Genomic DNA, 17836 nt, shown 5'->3' with positions numbered 1-17836 from the left:
TTTTTTTTTTTCATGGCGGAAATGGGCTTCCATAGGTTTTGTGCTAGAAAACGCACTACCGTATTTTTCGGACTATAAATCGCTACTTTTTTTCCACGCTTTATAGCCCGGTGCCGCTTGCCTGTGGATTTTTCTCCAGCCGCCAGGGGGCTCTTTAGCAGGAAGTGAACCATTAGAAGTCAAAATTAGAAATCAAAGAAGAAAGTACTCACTTTCTGACAAACTATAGTTAGCCTGGAATTAATAAAGTGAGTTCAGTTACACAGATATAGTGGAGGCCTGTTGGGATTTTTGCACAAAACAGCAAAATTGTTTTACCTAAATCTCTAGATTGGGTAAAACATAACAGAAACATCAAAAATGCAGTTTTTATTTTCCATTGAAACGACTCCAGGTAACTCAGTTTGAGTGAAAAATTGAAGAGAGTGACACAAAGCAAACAAGGAGCCAAACTTTTAAAACAAATGCCTTTTTTTGTTATGTTTTTAGCGTTTATATGCTTCAACCCTCTTAATTTGAAAGTCTACAGGAAACGCCTTTGATCACGTAGGAAAGCCCCAGGTGTGCAGCAGGCTTGCACTTGATTGCGCCACTGCCAGGAATCCTTTGTGCGAACTGCATTCTATTTTGCCTGCTGAGAACACTCCCAATTAGTTATTCTTTTTCAACATTTTCCCATGATGGGTGTTTTTGCAGCCCAAGATGTTGGTGACAGCCTCGTTCGGCATCGAGCCAGGCAGAAGAGTTGAGTACATCCCGCTGGTGAAGAAGGCGCTGGAGATGAGCTCTCACAGACCCTCTAAAGTCCTCATCTACAGCAGGCCCAACATGGTGAGGCGGTCTGGCTAACGCAGCAGAAATCTGCATCCCACAGTGTGGCATGATGACAGAACATGCAGGTTTCTAAAATACACAAAAGGCTTGCATTTCAAGCAAGCTGACTTGTGTGGCTCATTTGTAAAATTATGATTTATAATCAAGACAAAAACATGTAGTTTGTATATGACATTTGAGAATACTGAGTATGACTGAGATGTTACTTGCAGTTTGGCAGGAATCCAGTTTGGAAGCAGACCGGCTTTTATTGAGCATGTATACAGGCACTGCACAAGAAAATGTAATGTTACGCTGGTTAAATTAGGCTGAACTTGATTATGAATGCTTTAATAGTTCATTTAGGTAATGTTTGTCACGTTCAAATACAAACAATGGGGCGATTTCTTTACAAATCTAAAACAGATTTGTGTATGTCTCACATGTTGCTAACTCAAAGTTAAGGTGTGAACTGAAAGGAGAAAAATACACAGATCAAACTATTTTTATTGGCAAAAATGCTTTTAGAAAGTTAAACTTTTAAATGTTTTTCTTTGTCTCAGGACAAAGTTTCCCTCGATCCGGAGCTGAGCCTGGACTGGGACCAGGAAATGGCTGCTTCTCGTCCACATGACTGTGTTCCTTTACCCTCCAACCATCCTTTGTATGTCCTCTATACGTCTGGGACCACAGGAACACCAAAGGTACTGGCTATCAGTTATTGGTTTATTACTGATTTCAAGTAGGGTCGCATCTTTATTGTCAGATGGCTGAGACAGAAAAAAAAATCTTTACCTTCATTTAAAAACTTTAAGTTTCTGAACACCAGCAGAATTCAAAGGTTTTTAATGCAGCGTAAATATGCCTGTCAGCATAAAATCAATAACTTGCCCTTCAGAAACATGAGTTTTCAGACATGCATGCATTTTTATTTGCAAAAACATATCTACCCAGTAGTTTGGTAAACTTTCTAATTATATGTCCTAGATTTCAGAATATTGATATTTTTCTTTTCCTATGATGGAAAGATGTAGATATGAAACGATGAAAGTTACCTTTTTTTTTAGTCAGACTATGAATTTTTATTCTTGGAAATTTAAAGATATGGTTAAGCTTTTACTTATTAGCAAATTCAATAGTTGTATAAAAGAAAACTGTAATGTTTTTCTGTGCTTGGATGTTAAATGCAGCTTTTTCTTTGTGTATTTATGGTTTAAGTTTTCAGGTGGGAGGCAACAAATTAATTAATAACAAAAAGGAAGCTTTTCACTTTGTCTGAAATGCTGTTTATCTGCAAAACTGTGCAAAAATATCCAAGAATATCAGAATAACAACATGACTTATCCTGCTGTGATCTGATGATAATATCCCTGAGCCTTTTAGCAAAAAAAAAAAAAAAAAGTTACTCTACAGTTAATTTTAATGGCCTAAATGAATATTTTTATCATTAGTTATTGTCTCAGAAACTGATTAGCAATGAATCTCGTCTGCTCAGAGAAGTTGGGTGATTTACTGTTTGAGTTTTCCCTAAGTAGCTGTTATTTATGGAGCCTGTGTGTGACTCATCAGATCTTCAATGCTGCGAAACAATCTGCAGCCGATATAAAATCCATCACTCCGACATAAATGCGACAGAACATTTCCACAGCAGCAGGAGTTGGTTCAAATAAACAAAAAATAATAATCATTGACGCCCTGCAATAGCATAATTTATTTATCACTAAAAGGTAATAAGAGTCTCATGGGCTTCTCCTTAATGGAGCTGCAATTGGCAACTTTTTCCCGTTCGCTGCAACGTGCTCAGATGGTTGCGGCTGACCAAGATGGAGCCTGACGCCGCTGTGTTTCGGAAGCATTCATTCAAAATCAAAATATAATCCTGCTCCACACTGCCTGGCTGAGCATCTGTGTTTTAACCGATATTAGAGCTCTGCTTCGTGGCTTTGTGAAATACCTGTCACTGCTTTAATGTCTTTCTTATCTCATTCCCCAGGGCGTTGTGAGAGACACTGCAGGGTACGCCGTTATGCTGAAATGGACCATGTCAAATATTTATGGACTCAGTCCTGGAGATGTAAGTTGATAAAGCGTTCTCTCCTGAGTTATTGCTATTCTTATGGGGAGGGGGAAATAAAAAAAGAAAGAGTAAGCAATCAGCAAAAAGATGGATGAATTTTCACTTCAGGGATGATTTGATTACAGTGAGATACACAATAGCTTTTTAACTTTCTATTTTCAGCTACATTCATCATTTAGATGTCTGATATTTGATTTACATTTACATTTTCAGTGCCTTCAAGCTTCTAAGGCCTTATTGAATTTTTTTCGTCCCTTTTTTTTTAATGCAATTTAAAGAGTGATAATGTAGCTCTTGTTCTGTGATGTATGATATTGCATACATATATTCATTTGGTACAGGTTTGGTGGGCTGCCTCTGATCTGGGCTGGGTGGTCGGCCATTCCTACATCTGCTACGCTCCTCTGCTCCATGGCAACAGCACCATTTTATATGAGGTATGTCGCTTTTAGAACAAGATGGGTGCAGAAATGGTGCAAAGTAAGTTTGGCCTGCAAATCATGCAAACGTATTACAGCAGCATGTAGATATGTGAGGAATGCTGATCAGGACAATGTAGCGTACAGTTATGAAGTAGAAGGAAAGATGATTTTGAGAAATTTGTTCTCAGAATGTGTTGAAAATCCCCTTGTAGCGACGTCATGCTGCTGAGATGCTTTTCTTTTGTGACTTCTTCAGGCTGCAAAGCATTTTACACTTGGAGATTTTCCATCTGTCTGTTTTGAATTGAAATTTTACTAAGCTTTTCCCATTTTTGCAAAAAACACTGTGTTCGGGTTAGGGTTAGGGTTAGGGTTAGGGTCATAGTGGTAGAATTACAAACACATCTATACGTCTATCTAAGACGTATAGATGTGGACAGACCCCCGAAGGCTTCCTGTTGTAGTTGCAGTGAAAGCAAACATGTTAGAAATCATGTTTGTAGATTTCTGTGTAGCGAGTTTGAGGCGTTCAGGACTCCAAATGTTTTGCAGAAAGCGTCTGTCATGTTTGTTTTTAGGGCACTCTTCCTTTATTTGCTGCTTTTCTCTCTTTAATCTAACAGATGTGACACCTTTGTGATTCATGCTTTCCCACCTTGAGGTGAAATTTCATCTTGTTAAAAAGCTACAAAGAATTTTTTTGATCAATGTATTCTTTTACTTGACATTAATTTGCTTGGTATTCATTCTTTGAGTTTTATACAATTATGTCTGTTTTGATGCGCAGACTGTTCTGACGTTTTTCCGTTTGCTGATTATTCCGTTTCTTTCAGTTCTGATTAGACATCCTTGGTGATTTTTCTCTGACCTCGTTTGGCAGCTAATTGACCGGCCTCCCTTCAATAAGACAGATTTTTTTTTTCTTTCGTTGTGGGTCTTTGTTTAAAAGAGAGTTTTAATTCTCCGCTGCACACAAACACAAATGTCAGTTTACGTAACATAACTACATTTACTGGACTTTGACTGTGCCGCTCAAACATGAACCATATTGCAGTTGAATTCAGTTTACTTGTATAGCACCAATTCATTCATGTGTTGTATTACAGATACTGTTTCCATGTCTTGTTGGTGTTTTGGGTTGTAGACAGACGCATTTTATTTTATGTTCCTGATTGTAGGGAAAGCCAGTCGGGACTCCAGATCCTGGCGCGTTCTTCCGTGTCCTGTCGGAGTACGGAGCGTCCTCCATGTTTACCGCACCCACCGCAATCCGGGCCATTCGGCAGCAGGACCCCGGCGCCGCAGCCGGGAGGAAATACCCTTTGACCAGGTAGATATCACTGCATCATGTAATGATCAGCCACATCAAGACAAGTTTTCTTTCTTGATTTGGAAGCTAGCTGCAAACGAGAAGGTCTTGAATAGATGATAGATAATTTATTGCTGGCAGTTCTGTTAGTTGATAACAGCATATATATATTTTTTAGCAACTGTAGATTTTAAAAATGCTAAAAGATGTTTTGTGTGGTCTGTGTTTGTTCCCTAAATCCTTTTGTTAATGATGCCTTCTCTGACGAGTGTTAGTCTGGGTTAAAACGATGCAGTGGACGTGAAACTGCAGCTAAACTAACTACAGCTTTATTTATATGCTACCTTTCAGGATATAAAATCACAAAGTGCTTCTCAAGAGCCAGCAGTGCATTAAAAAAGTCCTGATGCAGTACAGTGTAGATTTTACAGCCCATTTGCAAACAATTGATGTTTCAGGATTTTCACAATATGCTGTCAGATTTTCTTCTCTCCCACATAAATGTGTTTTTCTGTGTCTAAGCATGCATGGCAGCTGCACAACCTCAGCTTGTTTTGCTCTTCGTACCTGTAGCAGGGAGTAAAATACATTTTTTTCCCCTTTTATTAGTTTGGCCCAGTGATTCAGATACTTGCTGAGTCGATCACATTTGTCAAATGTTTGTTATGGAGCAGAAAACTTGGACCTGAGGGTTGGTTTGTCAGTTTATCACTTCATTCTTGTTCAGCAGTCTGAAATGCCTCTCGGCACACAATCGTAAAGCAATTCTGAATCTTGGTGACCTTTGGCCTCAGTGACTCATTCACTAAATGCAGCAGTGTGTGTTGGATCCTCTGCTGCAGGCGCTGAATGAACTGCACCTTTTTAAACTGCAGTCATTTAGGTTTAATAGTTTTTTAATATGCTAACTTGTTTATTGAAGATCACCGTTTTTCTTCGGCTCAAAATAAAACATCTGTGTGACATAGTGGTAGAATTGCAAACATAATTTTACTCCACTGTGATTTGCTAAATTTCCACTTCAGTGGTCAGTATTTTACTAGAATTTAACAACTTTACTGAAATGAGGAAACAGATGTTTTGGTTCTACAGTAACTACCAAATTTGCCACAATAAGAGGTACATTTTTGTGATTTTCTCATTTATCCACACATCTAAAACTATGAAAGCAGTGTTGGTAGTTCTGTTTCTAATACGGAATGTGCAGAGAGTTGTACAACCTTTGAGAAAAGCCTTAAAGCTTTATTACCAAACATAGTTTCATGCTAGAGTTCAAGCCCTGATTTGATGCAGCTCACCTGTTCTTCCTTCAGCTTATTAACACGGACCCAGGCTTCCTCCTGAGCCTGTGCTGAGACTTTTTAGTGCGATTGAGCTGCATCCCTTGTTAACATGTCGGACGTGGCGGTAATTAGATTGTCCAAAAATATAGTATGAGCAGAGAAGCTTTTAGCAAAATTGTCGAGGAAAAATAAAATACTTTGGAGAGACACTTTTGTAAACAAGACGGTAAACCAAACGGATGCTTTGTGGTAAATAAAAAAGATTCATGTATTAGGATTTAAAGTTTGGCTTGTGACTGTGAGGCTGAATCAAAGGCGCTGTTTATCTTGGTGGTAGTTTTTTGGATCAGTGGTTTCACACTGTTAAAAGCTGAAGTTTGTTGTTAAATAAAATGCTATCAGGAGGGAAGTTCTCCAAAGACCCGCCTCTTATTTCAAGACTAATCCCTCTAAGAGATTTGTTGGACTGTGCTGCAACAGTTTGCACATTTACTCTGAGATTTGGAATTTATTTCAGACCAGTATTGATCTGCTTCCTCAACAGAAATGTAAGCAGAGTGTGGCGTAGCTCCATGAATATTACACCCAACAGAAACTGTGCCTGTTACAATTAAAGATACTGTCTTCAGGAGAACATTCCCACATCCGTCTGTCATCAAATATGCGTGTATAAAACAACAACTGCAGACACTAAGAACATTTCTGGCATGTTTGATGTCTGTATGACGGTTAGTCACATTAGCTTATTGAAGGAAAACGATTTGCCGTGATTCTTCATAGGTTGCAGACGTTATTCTTGGCAGGAGAGCGGTGTGATGTCGAGACGCTGGAGTGGGCAAAGAAGAACTTTGGCGTCCCGGTTCTGGATCACTGGTGGCAGACGGGTGAGAAAACTTTCATTTTCCTCAGATGAAAATTCGCAAATGTCTGTGTCATTTTGGAGTTTCACCTTCTCTGGGCTTTACTTCTGACCGAAGATGGTCGGTCATCAATTATGAAAGGAAGGAAGGAAAAGACGTTAATGGACTAGAATTTAAATCGAGGCTTTAATCTGTGAAGTTTGTGCTGCTGTTCTCGTTTTCCTAAGATTAGATGTTATGGATCTGTCACCAATGCCATGGCGACGATTGGCACTTATCTGGATTTCTGCTCAAAAATATAATTTTGCATAGCTGATATTTTAGTGCAGGATTTCATCATTGCAGTTTTAATAAAAAGCCATACCTCTCTTACGCAGCAAATTGTAAAAGTCTGCAGAAGTGTGCGGTTCTGCATGACGGCCAGACAGTCCTGCAGCTTTAAGGTTTTTTTTTAAGGCCATCTTTATTATTGATTCTTGAATTTGAAAAGTGGTTTGTCATGGAATGGATTGTTGAATGCAGGGAGCATACTAATGTCAGACCCCTTCACCTCCCACTGTGTGATTGCTTTTATCCCGAGTGCCACAGAGCTGTGATAAATGTGTTAGGCACCGCATACGAGCACAATTGGACGCCTCTTTGTTTTGAAATATCCTGGCGGTGCAAATGGAGGATCGATGCTGGACGAGATGACATATCTGTGTTAAATATGGAATCGATGCAGCTGTTTGATTGCTCGAAAGCCATCGACCTTGAGCGATTGTACGTGCTACGCTCTTCAGATTAGGGTGCAGATTAGCCCACTTGACCAATTAGTCTGTCCAGGATCGATTGGATTGTTCAGAGTTCAGTATTGGAATAATACAGAAATGTGATTCGTCAAATTGATCTATTGTTGAAGGTACAGCCAGTGTATTATAGCAACAAGAGCAGAGCCGCCTTGTTTCTCTACGCGTGCCTCAGAGGCTAAATCTTTGATGGCAACGTTTGAGAGCTAGAGTTTATTATTTCCTTCTGTTAAACTGCTGAGAACCAAAAGTAGGAGCAATGAAAGGAAGGAACAATTTAGGCGTAAATGTATAAAGGTGCAGACAGACGATCGGTAAAGTTTCTATCTTCAACCAGGTGTTAAAACTGAACTGCTGTGCTAGCAACTACCACTGATGCTTTTGATGGATTAGACTCATGAATTAAAATATATTTAAATATTAATCAAGGCTGGGTTTATGTTCAGTCTGCAAACTCAGACTATGAATCCAAGCACTATTTTCACTTTGTGAAGGATATTGTAGGTAATATCTTTCACTTTTACATTTGGTTTGGAGACAAATGAACCAGAATAGTTTTTATATGCTATAAATTGACAAACTAATTGCAGCATTTACACCTACATTTAAGCTTGTTAGTTCATTTTATGATAGGAAATATTGCTAATTTAATCCATTTGCTTTTAGTTTAGTATTTGAACATTATTTGAGTTTTACAAACAATGTTGGCCCTTTTGTTTTCTGTCTGACTTGACTGCCGCTGGCTGCAGATATTCCTAGTGGAGATGTTTGCCTTGTGTCATTACTTTGCTTCACGGCACACAGACTTGAGCTTCTCCTTAGATCAGAAGGATGCTGGTCTGCATGCCCAGCAATTCTGTCTCTCCTGCACCACAGTGGGAGAGGCTAAGGGAATGCTAACTAGACCAAGATCACTGTTCTTGGTGATAAAAGTTACTTTTGACACCAGATTTTATTTGATTAATTCTTATATGTTTGTCATAAAGCCAGACTAAATCTCTTGGAAGTAATTTCATTTGGCACCGGACAGAGAAAATCTAAAAAAAAAAAAAAAAAGAAGCATAATTGATGATCCAAATGTGCAGCTTTGGACTTTTCACAAACTATCTCAAAGTTATAATAATTTAAATAGTTTTACTGCACATAAAAGTTTCATGCTATAGTCTTTACTTTGTCTCTGATCACCTTTTAACTCCTATTATATTTTTTATTCATAAATCCTCGATCCAATTTGGCGTGACTTATTTTTATTAGGATTGATGAATGCTTTGATGCTGCATTATTAAGCGGGCGATTAGCCTAATCTACGTGTAATTTGACTTTAAGTGAGAGCAGTCAGCCTCAGTTTGGCAGGTAGAATAAAGTTAAGTAATTCTGCATGTTGGCAGTGAACTACTGACAGCTTATAAGCCCTAATTAGTCACATAAAGGCTGCAGGTTGTTGGTAAATCACCGTGCAGAAGCTCTAATGATGCGGAGGCTCCTGCAGGTTAAAATAAGCAGAATATGTCTTGCATAAGATGTTTGAAGCATTTACTATTCATACAGCAGTTTGGGAGATGCTGCAGGTAACAGAACACAGCTACACACAGATTTATGGCTTTTTTTATTTTTGTTTTATTGCTTTGTCATTTATCTGTCTGCTCTATTTCTAAACTCTGTACACTGTGCCTGTTCCTTAATTTTTATATTGAATCTGACCGCAGCTCCGTTTGGCTGGATTAAAACCTAACCCAACCTGTAAGTGGATAAAAGTTGTCATTTTCCTCCTGGTAGTCAGTCTTTAAGATAACATTTCATTCTAGGAAACACTGACATGTTGATAACACGGCCCTTCTGCTCTATTCTTTCACATCCTAAAACAAAACCCCGTCGCATTTTGTGGTCATTCATACCAGGTGATTTATAGAATTTAGAGAAAAACCTGTGGCGCCCCCTGATTTCTGCCTCCATGTGTAAAACCAATACGATTGCTCACCCTCTGCTAAACTCTGTAACTGGCAGCCTACAGCCGGAGCTGGAATCCAAATGTGCTCTCCACTTTTTCGTGGCAGAGCGGGCTGCTTGCCATCTCTCGCTTTCTGTGTCAGACACTGTGTGACTTCAGATATGAGGGGCAATAAAGCAGCTATTATCTGTGAAACAGTTTTCAAATATTCCGTGTTATTTGAGTAACCTTTAAAAGATGATGCGCTTCCTGTGCTGAATCTTAGAGGTGCTGCCCTAATCTCCCGTATTCAGAGTTGCCTTGCATATGTAATTGAGCTCTGACCTTTTTCAAACCTTATTATAGTGCTGTTATCAGTTTGACACGGGTTGAATATTGTTTTCTGTTTATTGCAGGTGGAGGTGTACTGGTTTCACTGGCTGAAGCCTTTTTAGTTGAGATGTTCTTTAGATAAGATGCAACTTGAACTGCAGTTGGTTTATTTATTATATATTATCATATTAGATCCTCTTTAGGCAGCTGTAAGGCTGATTCATGGTGCCACAAACGTAGAACGTTTATACGCTTCTGTTTATTTCAAATGTGACCAAGAACTTTAAGTGAACAGGATTCTAGATGGACTTAAATTTGTTCAGATGAATCCTTTCTAAAAGACTGTTTGTTCAGCTTGTTCCGCCGTTCCCCCAGACAGAAGTATGATCACGTCGCTTTCCAAACAGGAGGCCACTTCCCACGCAGCGTCTTTCACCTCCAGGATTAAATTCCTTTTGTCATCACTCATGTCACGCTAAATTAACGTCTCGTTTGAAATATTTAACAGTACAATCCCGCTGTGCAGATTACTAATTTGACCAATTCTACCATTTAGTCTGCCGTATCTCTTGTGCAAAGCAGAACAGATTGGCGAGTTTCTCTCCGCGTTCAGGGAACTCGGTCGTGTTTCATGCTGATTCATCAGCTGAGATGATCTCATCTTTTCCTCGTTGTCTCCCATCGCCTCATTTTAAACGAGTCCAGTTGTTCATGTTGTTCTCCTCTCACACCGTCGAAGATGCTGCGAGTTGACCTCCCTCTCCCCTTCCAACCAACCAGCCCGTAGAGCTACTCACCTATTTGTTTCTGACCCACCTGATGCCAGCAGCAGCAGCTCAGCTCACCTGCCTGCTCTGTGCATATGAGAATGTGTCTGACGTTTTGAGTCTTGATGATAATCTGCGAGCTATTTTAAGACCCAAGTGGCATTGGAAGGGGGTGGAGAGGGCTGAGGATGAAGGTTGCTGATGTCATGACTGTTGCCTGGCAACAAATGTGTATTTCCAGCCGGCAGGTTTAGGCTGCCTGCATGAAAGGGGGCGACGGATGCACTTGTGGTGTTTTTAGGTGTGTGTTCTTTTGACTTTTCCTCTGCTTCTGTGTTTGTTTTTCTGTTTTGTCTCAAGTTGGCGTGACCTTCTCAGAGAGGTCATCTTGATCAGTGTTTCCCTCTTTAGCCGTGCCGGTAACTGAGCTGGCACAGGCGTGTACATATTGGCCCGTCTCAGAAGGTCTACCAAGGGCAGGTTTTCAGCCTCTATGAAAGGGGGGATGGTGGAGTAGAAGGAAAAACCGATTTTAGAAGAACCGAGTATTCACAAGATCAAAAGGAGTGACGGTGGAGGAGCAGTAAATTAGATGCAGCAGAAAATATGCACAAAATATTGAACCTGTTTGACTTTTGAGTCAAATTCAGTTTTTTTTATTTTTCAATATATCAGGAAGCTGGTAGAAGAGGTTGCTCACATAGCTTTTTAGAGATTTTGGTAAAACGGGGAAAAATCTTGAATTTTGAGACCGTATCAGTTTTACTGAATTACATGTGTGAATTGGTTTGGATTCACATTTAAAATGTGTTACAGGAAATAACTGCACAAACAGAATCTCAACTTGTTCCTGTTTACCTCCAAGATGGCGTTAGCAATGGAGCACAGCTTCAACATGAGGTCAAAACTACAAAGGTTAAGATTTCTTAAGATTGTTTTTCCTTTTTGCCACATTGGCTGCGTTCACACTGCAGCCTGAAGTGACCCAATTCCGATTTTTTTTTTTTTTACGTAATCCGACCTGTATCAGATCTTTTCGTGGCAGTGTGAACAGCACAGGTCGGATTCTTTTCAGAATGTGACCCATATCCGATACGTATCCGATTCTAATGCGACCCTAACGTTCAGGTCGCCTTAATCCGAACTGAACGTCACTGATTCTCAACAAATCTCACTATTCTGCGTCCTGATACGCGCAAGCGGGAAGAAAAACAACCAATGACGGACTATATGAGGATTAAGTTGTTAATATGCTGCTCCAGTTGGACAACAACTTCAAATATATAAGCTAAGCTCCACCGTTAGCCTCCATGTTTACTTCCGCAAACACTGATCACTTCTTCTTTATGGCGGTTGGCAGAACACTGAGAACAATGACGCTATTGCGCCCTCTAGTGCGCATGCGGGACACTTTCAGGTCGTTTGCCCGTTCAGACTGCAGAACACATTGTGTGGCAGTGTGACCGGCTCGGCAAAAAATAAAAAAATAAAAATCCGATTTGATAAAAAAAAATAAAAAATCGAAATTGGGTGAATTCAAGCTGCAGTGTGAACGCAGCCTTAGTCTTTTAATCAGTTCTTGTTCAGTAGTTCTACACTTTTGGTGTTTCTGCCTGGTTTTCCTGAGTTATGAAACACTTGAGTAATTCATCTCTGCTATAAAAATGTGAATAAGGAACCTCGGCTTTAAACTTACCTCCAGCACCATTTGGTTTGTCTGTTCACCTCCATGTGGGTTATGAAGTTATGACAGAATTAATAAAATATCCCCTTTTTTGGGCATTTACAGTTATTAACCAGGAGTCTGGGTTTTAAAGTATTTTATGAGAAACTGTAATTTCTCCTGACTCAAGCTGAGCTCAGTCAGATCATTTTACTGGAGTCGTATGAGAGGAACATTTTTAACAGCTTTGTAATGATGAACTTTAGAAATGTTGACCTTGCATGTTTTAATGAATTGATATTCATGCAAATGGAAAAATATGAGTAAATAGTTTTCTCATCATTTGGCTTATGAAGTAAATTAAGAGCGAAATAATCTGTTGTCTCTTATGGGTGACGTCGCTCACACCACATCTGTCTTTCTACGCTGACCTTAGGTCAGTTCTCTCTCTGAGCTGCTCACCAAGTTGCCCCAGCAACCACACATCACACAGACGGCCTGAAGCTCTGCCCTGCATATGTATGATGTGCAGAGAGAACCTCTGAGCCTTTCCTGGTGGCGCTTTCTGTTTTGTTTGGTTCTCCTGTTTGTGACATTTGGTTTCCATGTAGACGTTCCAAGAATAGATTCAAATCATAATGCATGAACAGAGTTCAGACTTTAAGAAACGTGAGATAATTCATCATTGATTACATTTTTAAAAAAGTGTTTCTTCTGGGATTGCCGGGTTATTGAGTCGTTCCATCTTCTCACCACCATTGACCTGGTTTCCTGGAGGAAGCTTCCCTGCAGCATGATGCTGCCACTACCGTGTGTCGGTTTTCCATGAAAGCCAAACATTTCAGTCTTGGGTGTCGTCCACTACTTGGCTTGTTGCAAATTACAAACATCATTTTTTTTTTATGATTTATGCGTTACCTCTACACAAGACTTCTCTTGCATGCCAGTCATTTTAAACACACTTTAATAATCCAACATTTTATTTCCACTGTTTTGCATTTTGTTTTCATTCGATGTAAATCATAATAATCTTTAAGAATCTCGGTCTAACGTTGCTGTGGGAGCAGAAGTGTCGAGTCTGAAGCTCAGGACAGCTGACTGCTGCAAGACTGACGCAATCAGTTTCGAAACATTACCATCAATGCTTTACTTTTTCATAGATTTCCCAGCATTTATACTCTGGAACCACACCAGACCGTAACATTAGTCCCTGCTGGCCTTCAGACGGCGTTGCCTGCCTTACATATAAGCTGTATAGATGGAGGTGGTTAGGTTGTTTGAGCTTTTATTTCAATATTCTGAGCGTAAAGTTTGGATGTAAGGAAAAAGGGGGACGTCAGATCAAAGAAACGTTCCTCCTTTTGGAGAACTTTTTCTGCAGCTGTTCCCTTCAAAAGCTCCTCACACTGAGCGCGGCTGTTCAAAGCGGCGACTCTGCGTCAAAACATGCCACTGTTGCCTTTTTCTGTTATTCCCCGGTGTCATCCAGCATTCTCTACTCCTCTCCGCTCATTCATCACACACAAAAGGCTTCACACTGGCCAGAGCAATCTCCAACGAGGCAAAAGGAAGATTGATTTGTTTGTGTTCAAGAGGAAAAGGGTGTGAAGCTGGAGGAAGACGGGAAGACTGAAGTTTGACTCGAGACACAGAATGTGAGGAAAACGACTCGACCCAAATGCACATTACCAAGCAAATTAAAGTTTGCATGATGATTATTAAATAATCATACGTCCTTTACTCTTTTAAGTCTTAATTTTTTTTGGTGCTAGTCTTATATCATCTTTATGTCAATGCCTTTGTAATACAAATGCATTTTTCAGAGTCTTTACTTGGTGCAGACTGGGTTCAGTCTGGCTGCTTTCATCTTATAATATAAAGTCCATATTTCTTTAAGCTTTGGGGTTTATTAGTTCGTCTCGAATCTCGTCTGGTCCAGACAGTTTAACACCTTCTGCTCGTGTCGCCTCCTTTCAGTGGTTTGGGTCAAACTCCAGTCAAGAGAGTTTTTCAAAGATGCCTACATTAATCAGCCAAAACTCCAGTAATTTGAGCTTGAATTAGGACATCTGTGCTTTAACAAAATGTCTCCATACGGGATGAGGAAAGAGTGAATCTAAATGTTCCTACCAATTATGATGTGGGACTTTAAGAACTGCTGTCTGGTTGAAATATTTTCTAGCAAACGGATCAATTAAAAGATCGTAGATGTCGTCCTCTCTCCTCCTCCTCCGTCTCGTCGTCATTAAAAACCTCACCAGGTCTCGTCTGGAAGCAACCTGCTGCCCCCGAGCGTCTCTGTAAAACCTGCTGCAGAGAAATTGAACATTTTGTTTTCTTTTGATTTCTGACTGCAGTAGGATTATCACCTTTTCCCACTTTGGTAGAAAAGCAAAAGGTTTGCTGTCGGGGCTTCTTTCAAGTTGAATACAGATTTCAAATCTGTATTCAAACTGCCTGTGAAATTCTTGCCCAACAGTTTCAAATGATTTGTTCTCCTGTTCCCAGACTTTACCTAACTTTAATGTTCATCAAACATAATATTAGATAACAGACAACAGTTGGTATGAAATCATAAGCTCCAACCAACTTGGTCTTTGGTGGTGCTTTAATTAGGAGTAAAATCAGATGAAGGCTATTAAAAGGGAAACACTTTTCCACAACATGGTATAATCCTTTTATTGTCGATGCGTCAGTATTTAATTGTAGGTCTGCGGCTCATATTTTATGCATTATTGACTGAAATGACCTTTGCATGGTGATCTTGCGGCTTAAAATGTTTTCCCATTAGCTTTTGCCCTTCCAGAGAACAATCCAGCACCACTACTTTACATTTATTCCAGTGGGATACATGATGCAGGAGGATTATTTGCCGTTACATAAGCTTTATAAAATCAATAATGATCCGTAGCACTGAATTTACACCACATACGCTTCCTGTAGCAGACGGATTTACTGAAGCAGCCGCTTACGAATGTTTACGCTGTAAACTTTATGCAGACATTGAAAGGAAGGCAGGAAAGAAGGAACGTCTCTTCACAGATCTGCGGTTTTGCATTTAACACCAAAGACAGATGCTGATGCTGGCGCACTCAGCTGCTGTGTCTGATGTAATCTCCCATGCTGAGCGGGATTGATTCTGTTATTCCTCTGCTGGGTGGGCGCGCAGCCCGCCAGCCGGCTCTCTGCTGTAACTGGAGCACGGTTCTGTGGCGGAGCCGGGGAGAGCCCACAGGAGCTGTCATAGTTGTGCTATGTGGGTTAACGCCGCTCACCGAAGCAACGCAGGACGTTTTCCTTCTGTCAGCTTGACGTTAAAACTAATGAGCTGTTTTTGAAATCGGAAGTGTTTGATCTCCAGTTTATGCGCGAGTTCTGATTCTTAATTAAACATCGTTTTATCGTTTTTGTTTGTTTTTTTAGAAACTGGCTCAGCCATCACGTCCTCCTGTATCGGCCTGGGTAACTCGCTCACGCCACCTGCAGGCCAGGCTGGAAAACCAGTTCCAGGTTACAATGGTGAGAGAAATACTGAGGATGAAGTTAAAGATCCATCCAGGCTCAGTCTATACATCCCAGTGTTTATTATCAATTTATCACTTTAATTCTGCCGCCTCTCTCTCTGTCCATCTATTATAACGAATATCAGTTTATTCATTTTTTTATTTGTCCCTTTATCTGTCCATCAATCACTGAATCTGTCCATCTTTCTTTCCTTCTCTGCATCCTTTCCTGTACATCTATCATCCTTCTTTCTCTCCATCTGCCATCCGTCCATCCATGAATCATCTTTTGATCCCTCCATCTGTCCTTTTCTGTATCCGTCGCTATAGTACACTCATCCTTCTGTTAGTCTTTGCTCATCCAACCATCCCTTTTTCTGTACATCAGTCTCTGTATCTCACCCCATCCATCCTTCCATCTATTTATCCCTCCATCTTTTCATCCTTTGTCACCTTTTATCTGCTCATCCATCCATCCATCCACACAGTCTGTGTTTCAGATTTTAAACCTGATTATTGTTGAAAATTCTGCCATTATCATCTTTATTTTTAATTTACACTCTCACTAACTTATAGATTAATAACAGCAAAGGCTTCAGAAGGATTGTGAGTTCTGGAAACTTTAGTTTGAGGTTTTGGCTTTAGACGTGTTGGAACCTGTAGTCACTATCTTGATGATGATAACTTGTAACCATTTTTAAAAATCTTCATGTTCAGTTTATCTGTGTTCATACAGCCTTCCTGTTTTTTAGTCACTGTGATCGATGATGACATGCAGGAGTTGAAGCCAAGAACTCTGGGAAATATTGTGGTCAGGTGAGCCAAGCTGACCTGTGAGCTGCTTGTTTTATGTGTTTTTTTTTTAAATCTCACACACATTCAGTGTACAACATGTTCACACAGGAGTGTTTTACACTTATGAACTCAGACGGGCAGCATTTGTCAAGACTCCAAATTCTGGTGTTTCTGGGAGCAAAGTGCCGCTAATGGAAATGTTTTTATGAAACGGTTGCTAAGTGGACCTCGCTGAACGCAGCCGGGCCTTTTTTGAGCCGCTCCCAGCGCCAGCCTGCTCTCTGTCCGTTATCACCCTCCACTCGACTCCCCTGCAGTTTTTAAAAGCGCTGGTAATGACCGAGCGCTGCTGAGGGGGGATTTCCAATATGCGGTGACAGAGTGTGAGCCCTTAAGACAGACGGGAACAGCTGTGTTATTGTTCCTGCTGGTCGGAGGAGAAAATCTGGACGTTTCTTCTGTTTCGTTCTCAAACTGGATCTGCAGCTTTAAAAACCGCCTGAGTGTGTACACACACACACATTTGAGTGTGTTACAGCTCTTTGTCTTTTATTAGAAAGATACAAGAAGTGTATTCTAGAAGCATCCTGTTCCAAAACTGATTAGTTTTCACTTTGTTCATGTGCAGCTGCTTTAGCTGGGATATTTCTCAGTTTATGTCCAACTGGGCTTCTAAATAGCTTTGATTTAAAACGAGAATGAGAACATAACGCTGACTCCACCTCTGCTCAGACGGATTTAGGGTTCAGGACATGGAGGGATTACTGGTCGTCTCTTGGTAAACATTGACTTCCTGACCTTTCCTTTCTGTGCGTTTTGTTTGTTTGGGTGCCTGTTACTGGGTCAGCTAAGGTCTAGCACAGCTTGGCTGCACTGAATTAAAAAAGTCTTGGTATTTGAATTGAAAGCAAACTTCTTCTGAGATGGGTTATTTTTAATAGATAATTAATCCTGCAGACTTCCTCTACCTCCTGGAGCTGCACTGTCCCTGTGGCAAAGCCAGCGTCTCTTCAAGGAGCTCTACTTCTCCAAATTTCCAGTAAGTAGTTTGTTGCTTCTAAAACAAAAATATTTAAAACTTACCTTCACATTTTAATGTTCTTTATGCTGTGGTCAGTTTTGCTTTTCAGAGGAGAAATAAATATATTTTTTAGTAGAGAAAGGAGGACCTCTAGTGTTTAAACTTGATATTGCAGAATTACATGATCTCTTTAATCTATGCAAGATGTTTCAGGGACATTTTGCTACTTTTTGGTCTAAACTAAAGCACTATAATGCAGTTAGGTTTCCTCTTGT

The 17836-nt window shown here is 40.1% G+C and overlaps 1 protein-coding gene across 1 annotated transcript in view; it reads left to right on the top strand.

Annotated features, from left to right (window-relative positions):
* Positions 1–17836, top strand: part of acss3 (acyl-CoA synthetase short chain family member 3) — a 62904-nt gene that overhangs the window by 43389 nt on the left and 1679 nt on the right. Inside the window, exons 5-13 of the mRNA XM_008400413.2 lie at positions 697–831; positions 1377–1517; positions 2807–2887; positions 3232–3327; positions 4491–4642; positions 6685–6788; positions 15666–15761; positions 16498–16561; positions 17498–17579. Of these exons, the coding sequence (XP_008398635.1) occupies positions 697–831; positions 1377–1517; positions 2807–2887; positions 3232–3327; positions 4491–4642; positions 6685–6788; positions 15666–15761; positions 16498–16561; positions 17498–17579 (951 nt within the window). The remainder of the gene's footprint in view (positions 1–696; positions 832–1376; positions 1518–2806; positions 2888–3231; positions 3328–4490; positions 4643–6684; positions 6789–15665; positions 15762–16497; positions 16562–17497; positions 17580–17836) is intronic.

The sequence above is a fragment of the Poecilia reticulata genome, linkage group LG23 (genome assembly GCF_000633615.1).
Source record: "Poecilia reticulata strain Guanapo linkage group LG23, Guppy_female_1.0+MT, whole genome shotgun sequence".
NCBI lineage: Eukaryota > Metazoa > Chordata > Actinopteri > Cyprinodontiformes > Poeciliidae > Poecilia > Poecilia reticulata.
Note: the sequence above shows the minus strand (reverse complement) of the source record. Positions and strands in the feature narration are given on the sequence as shown.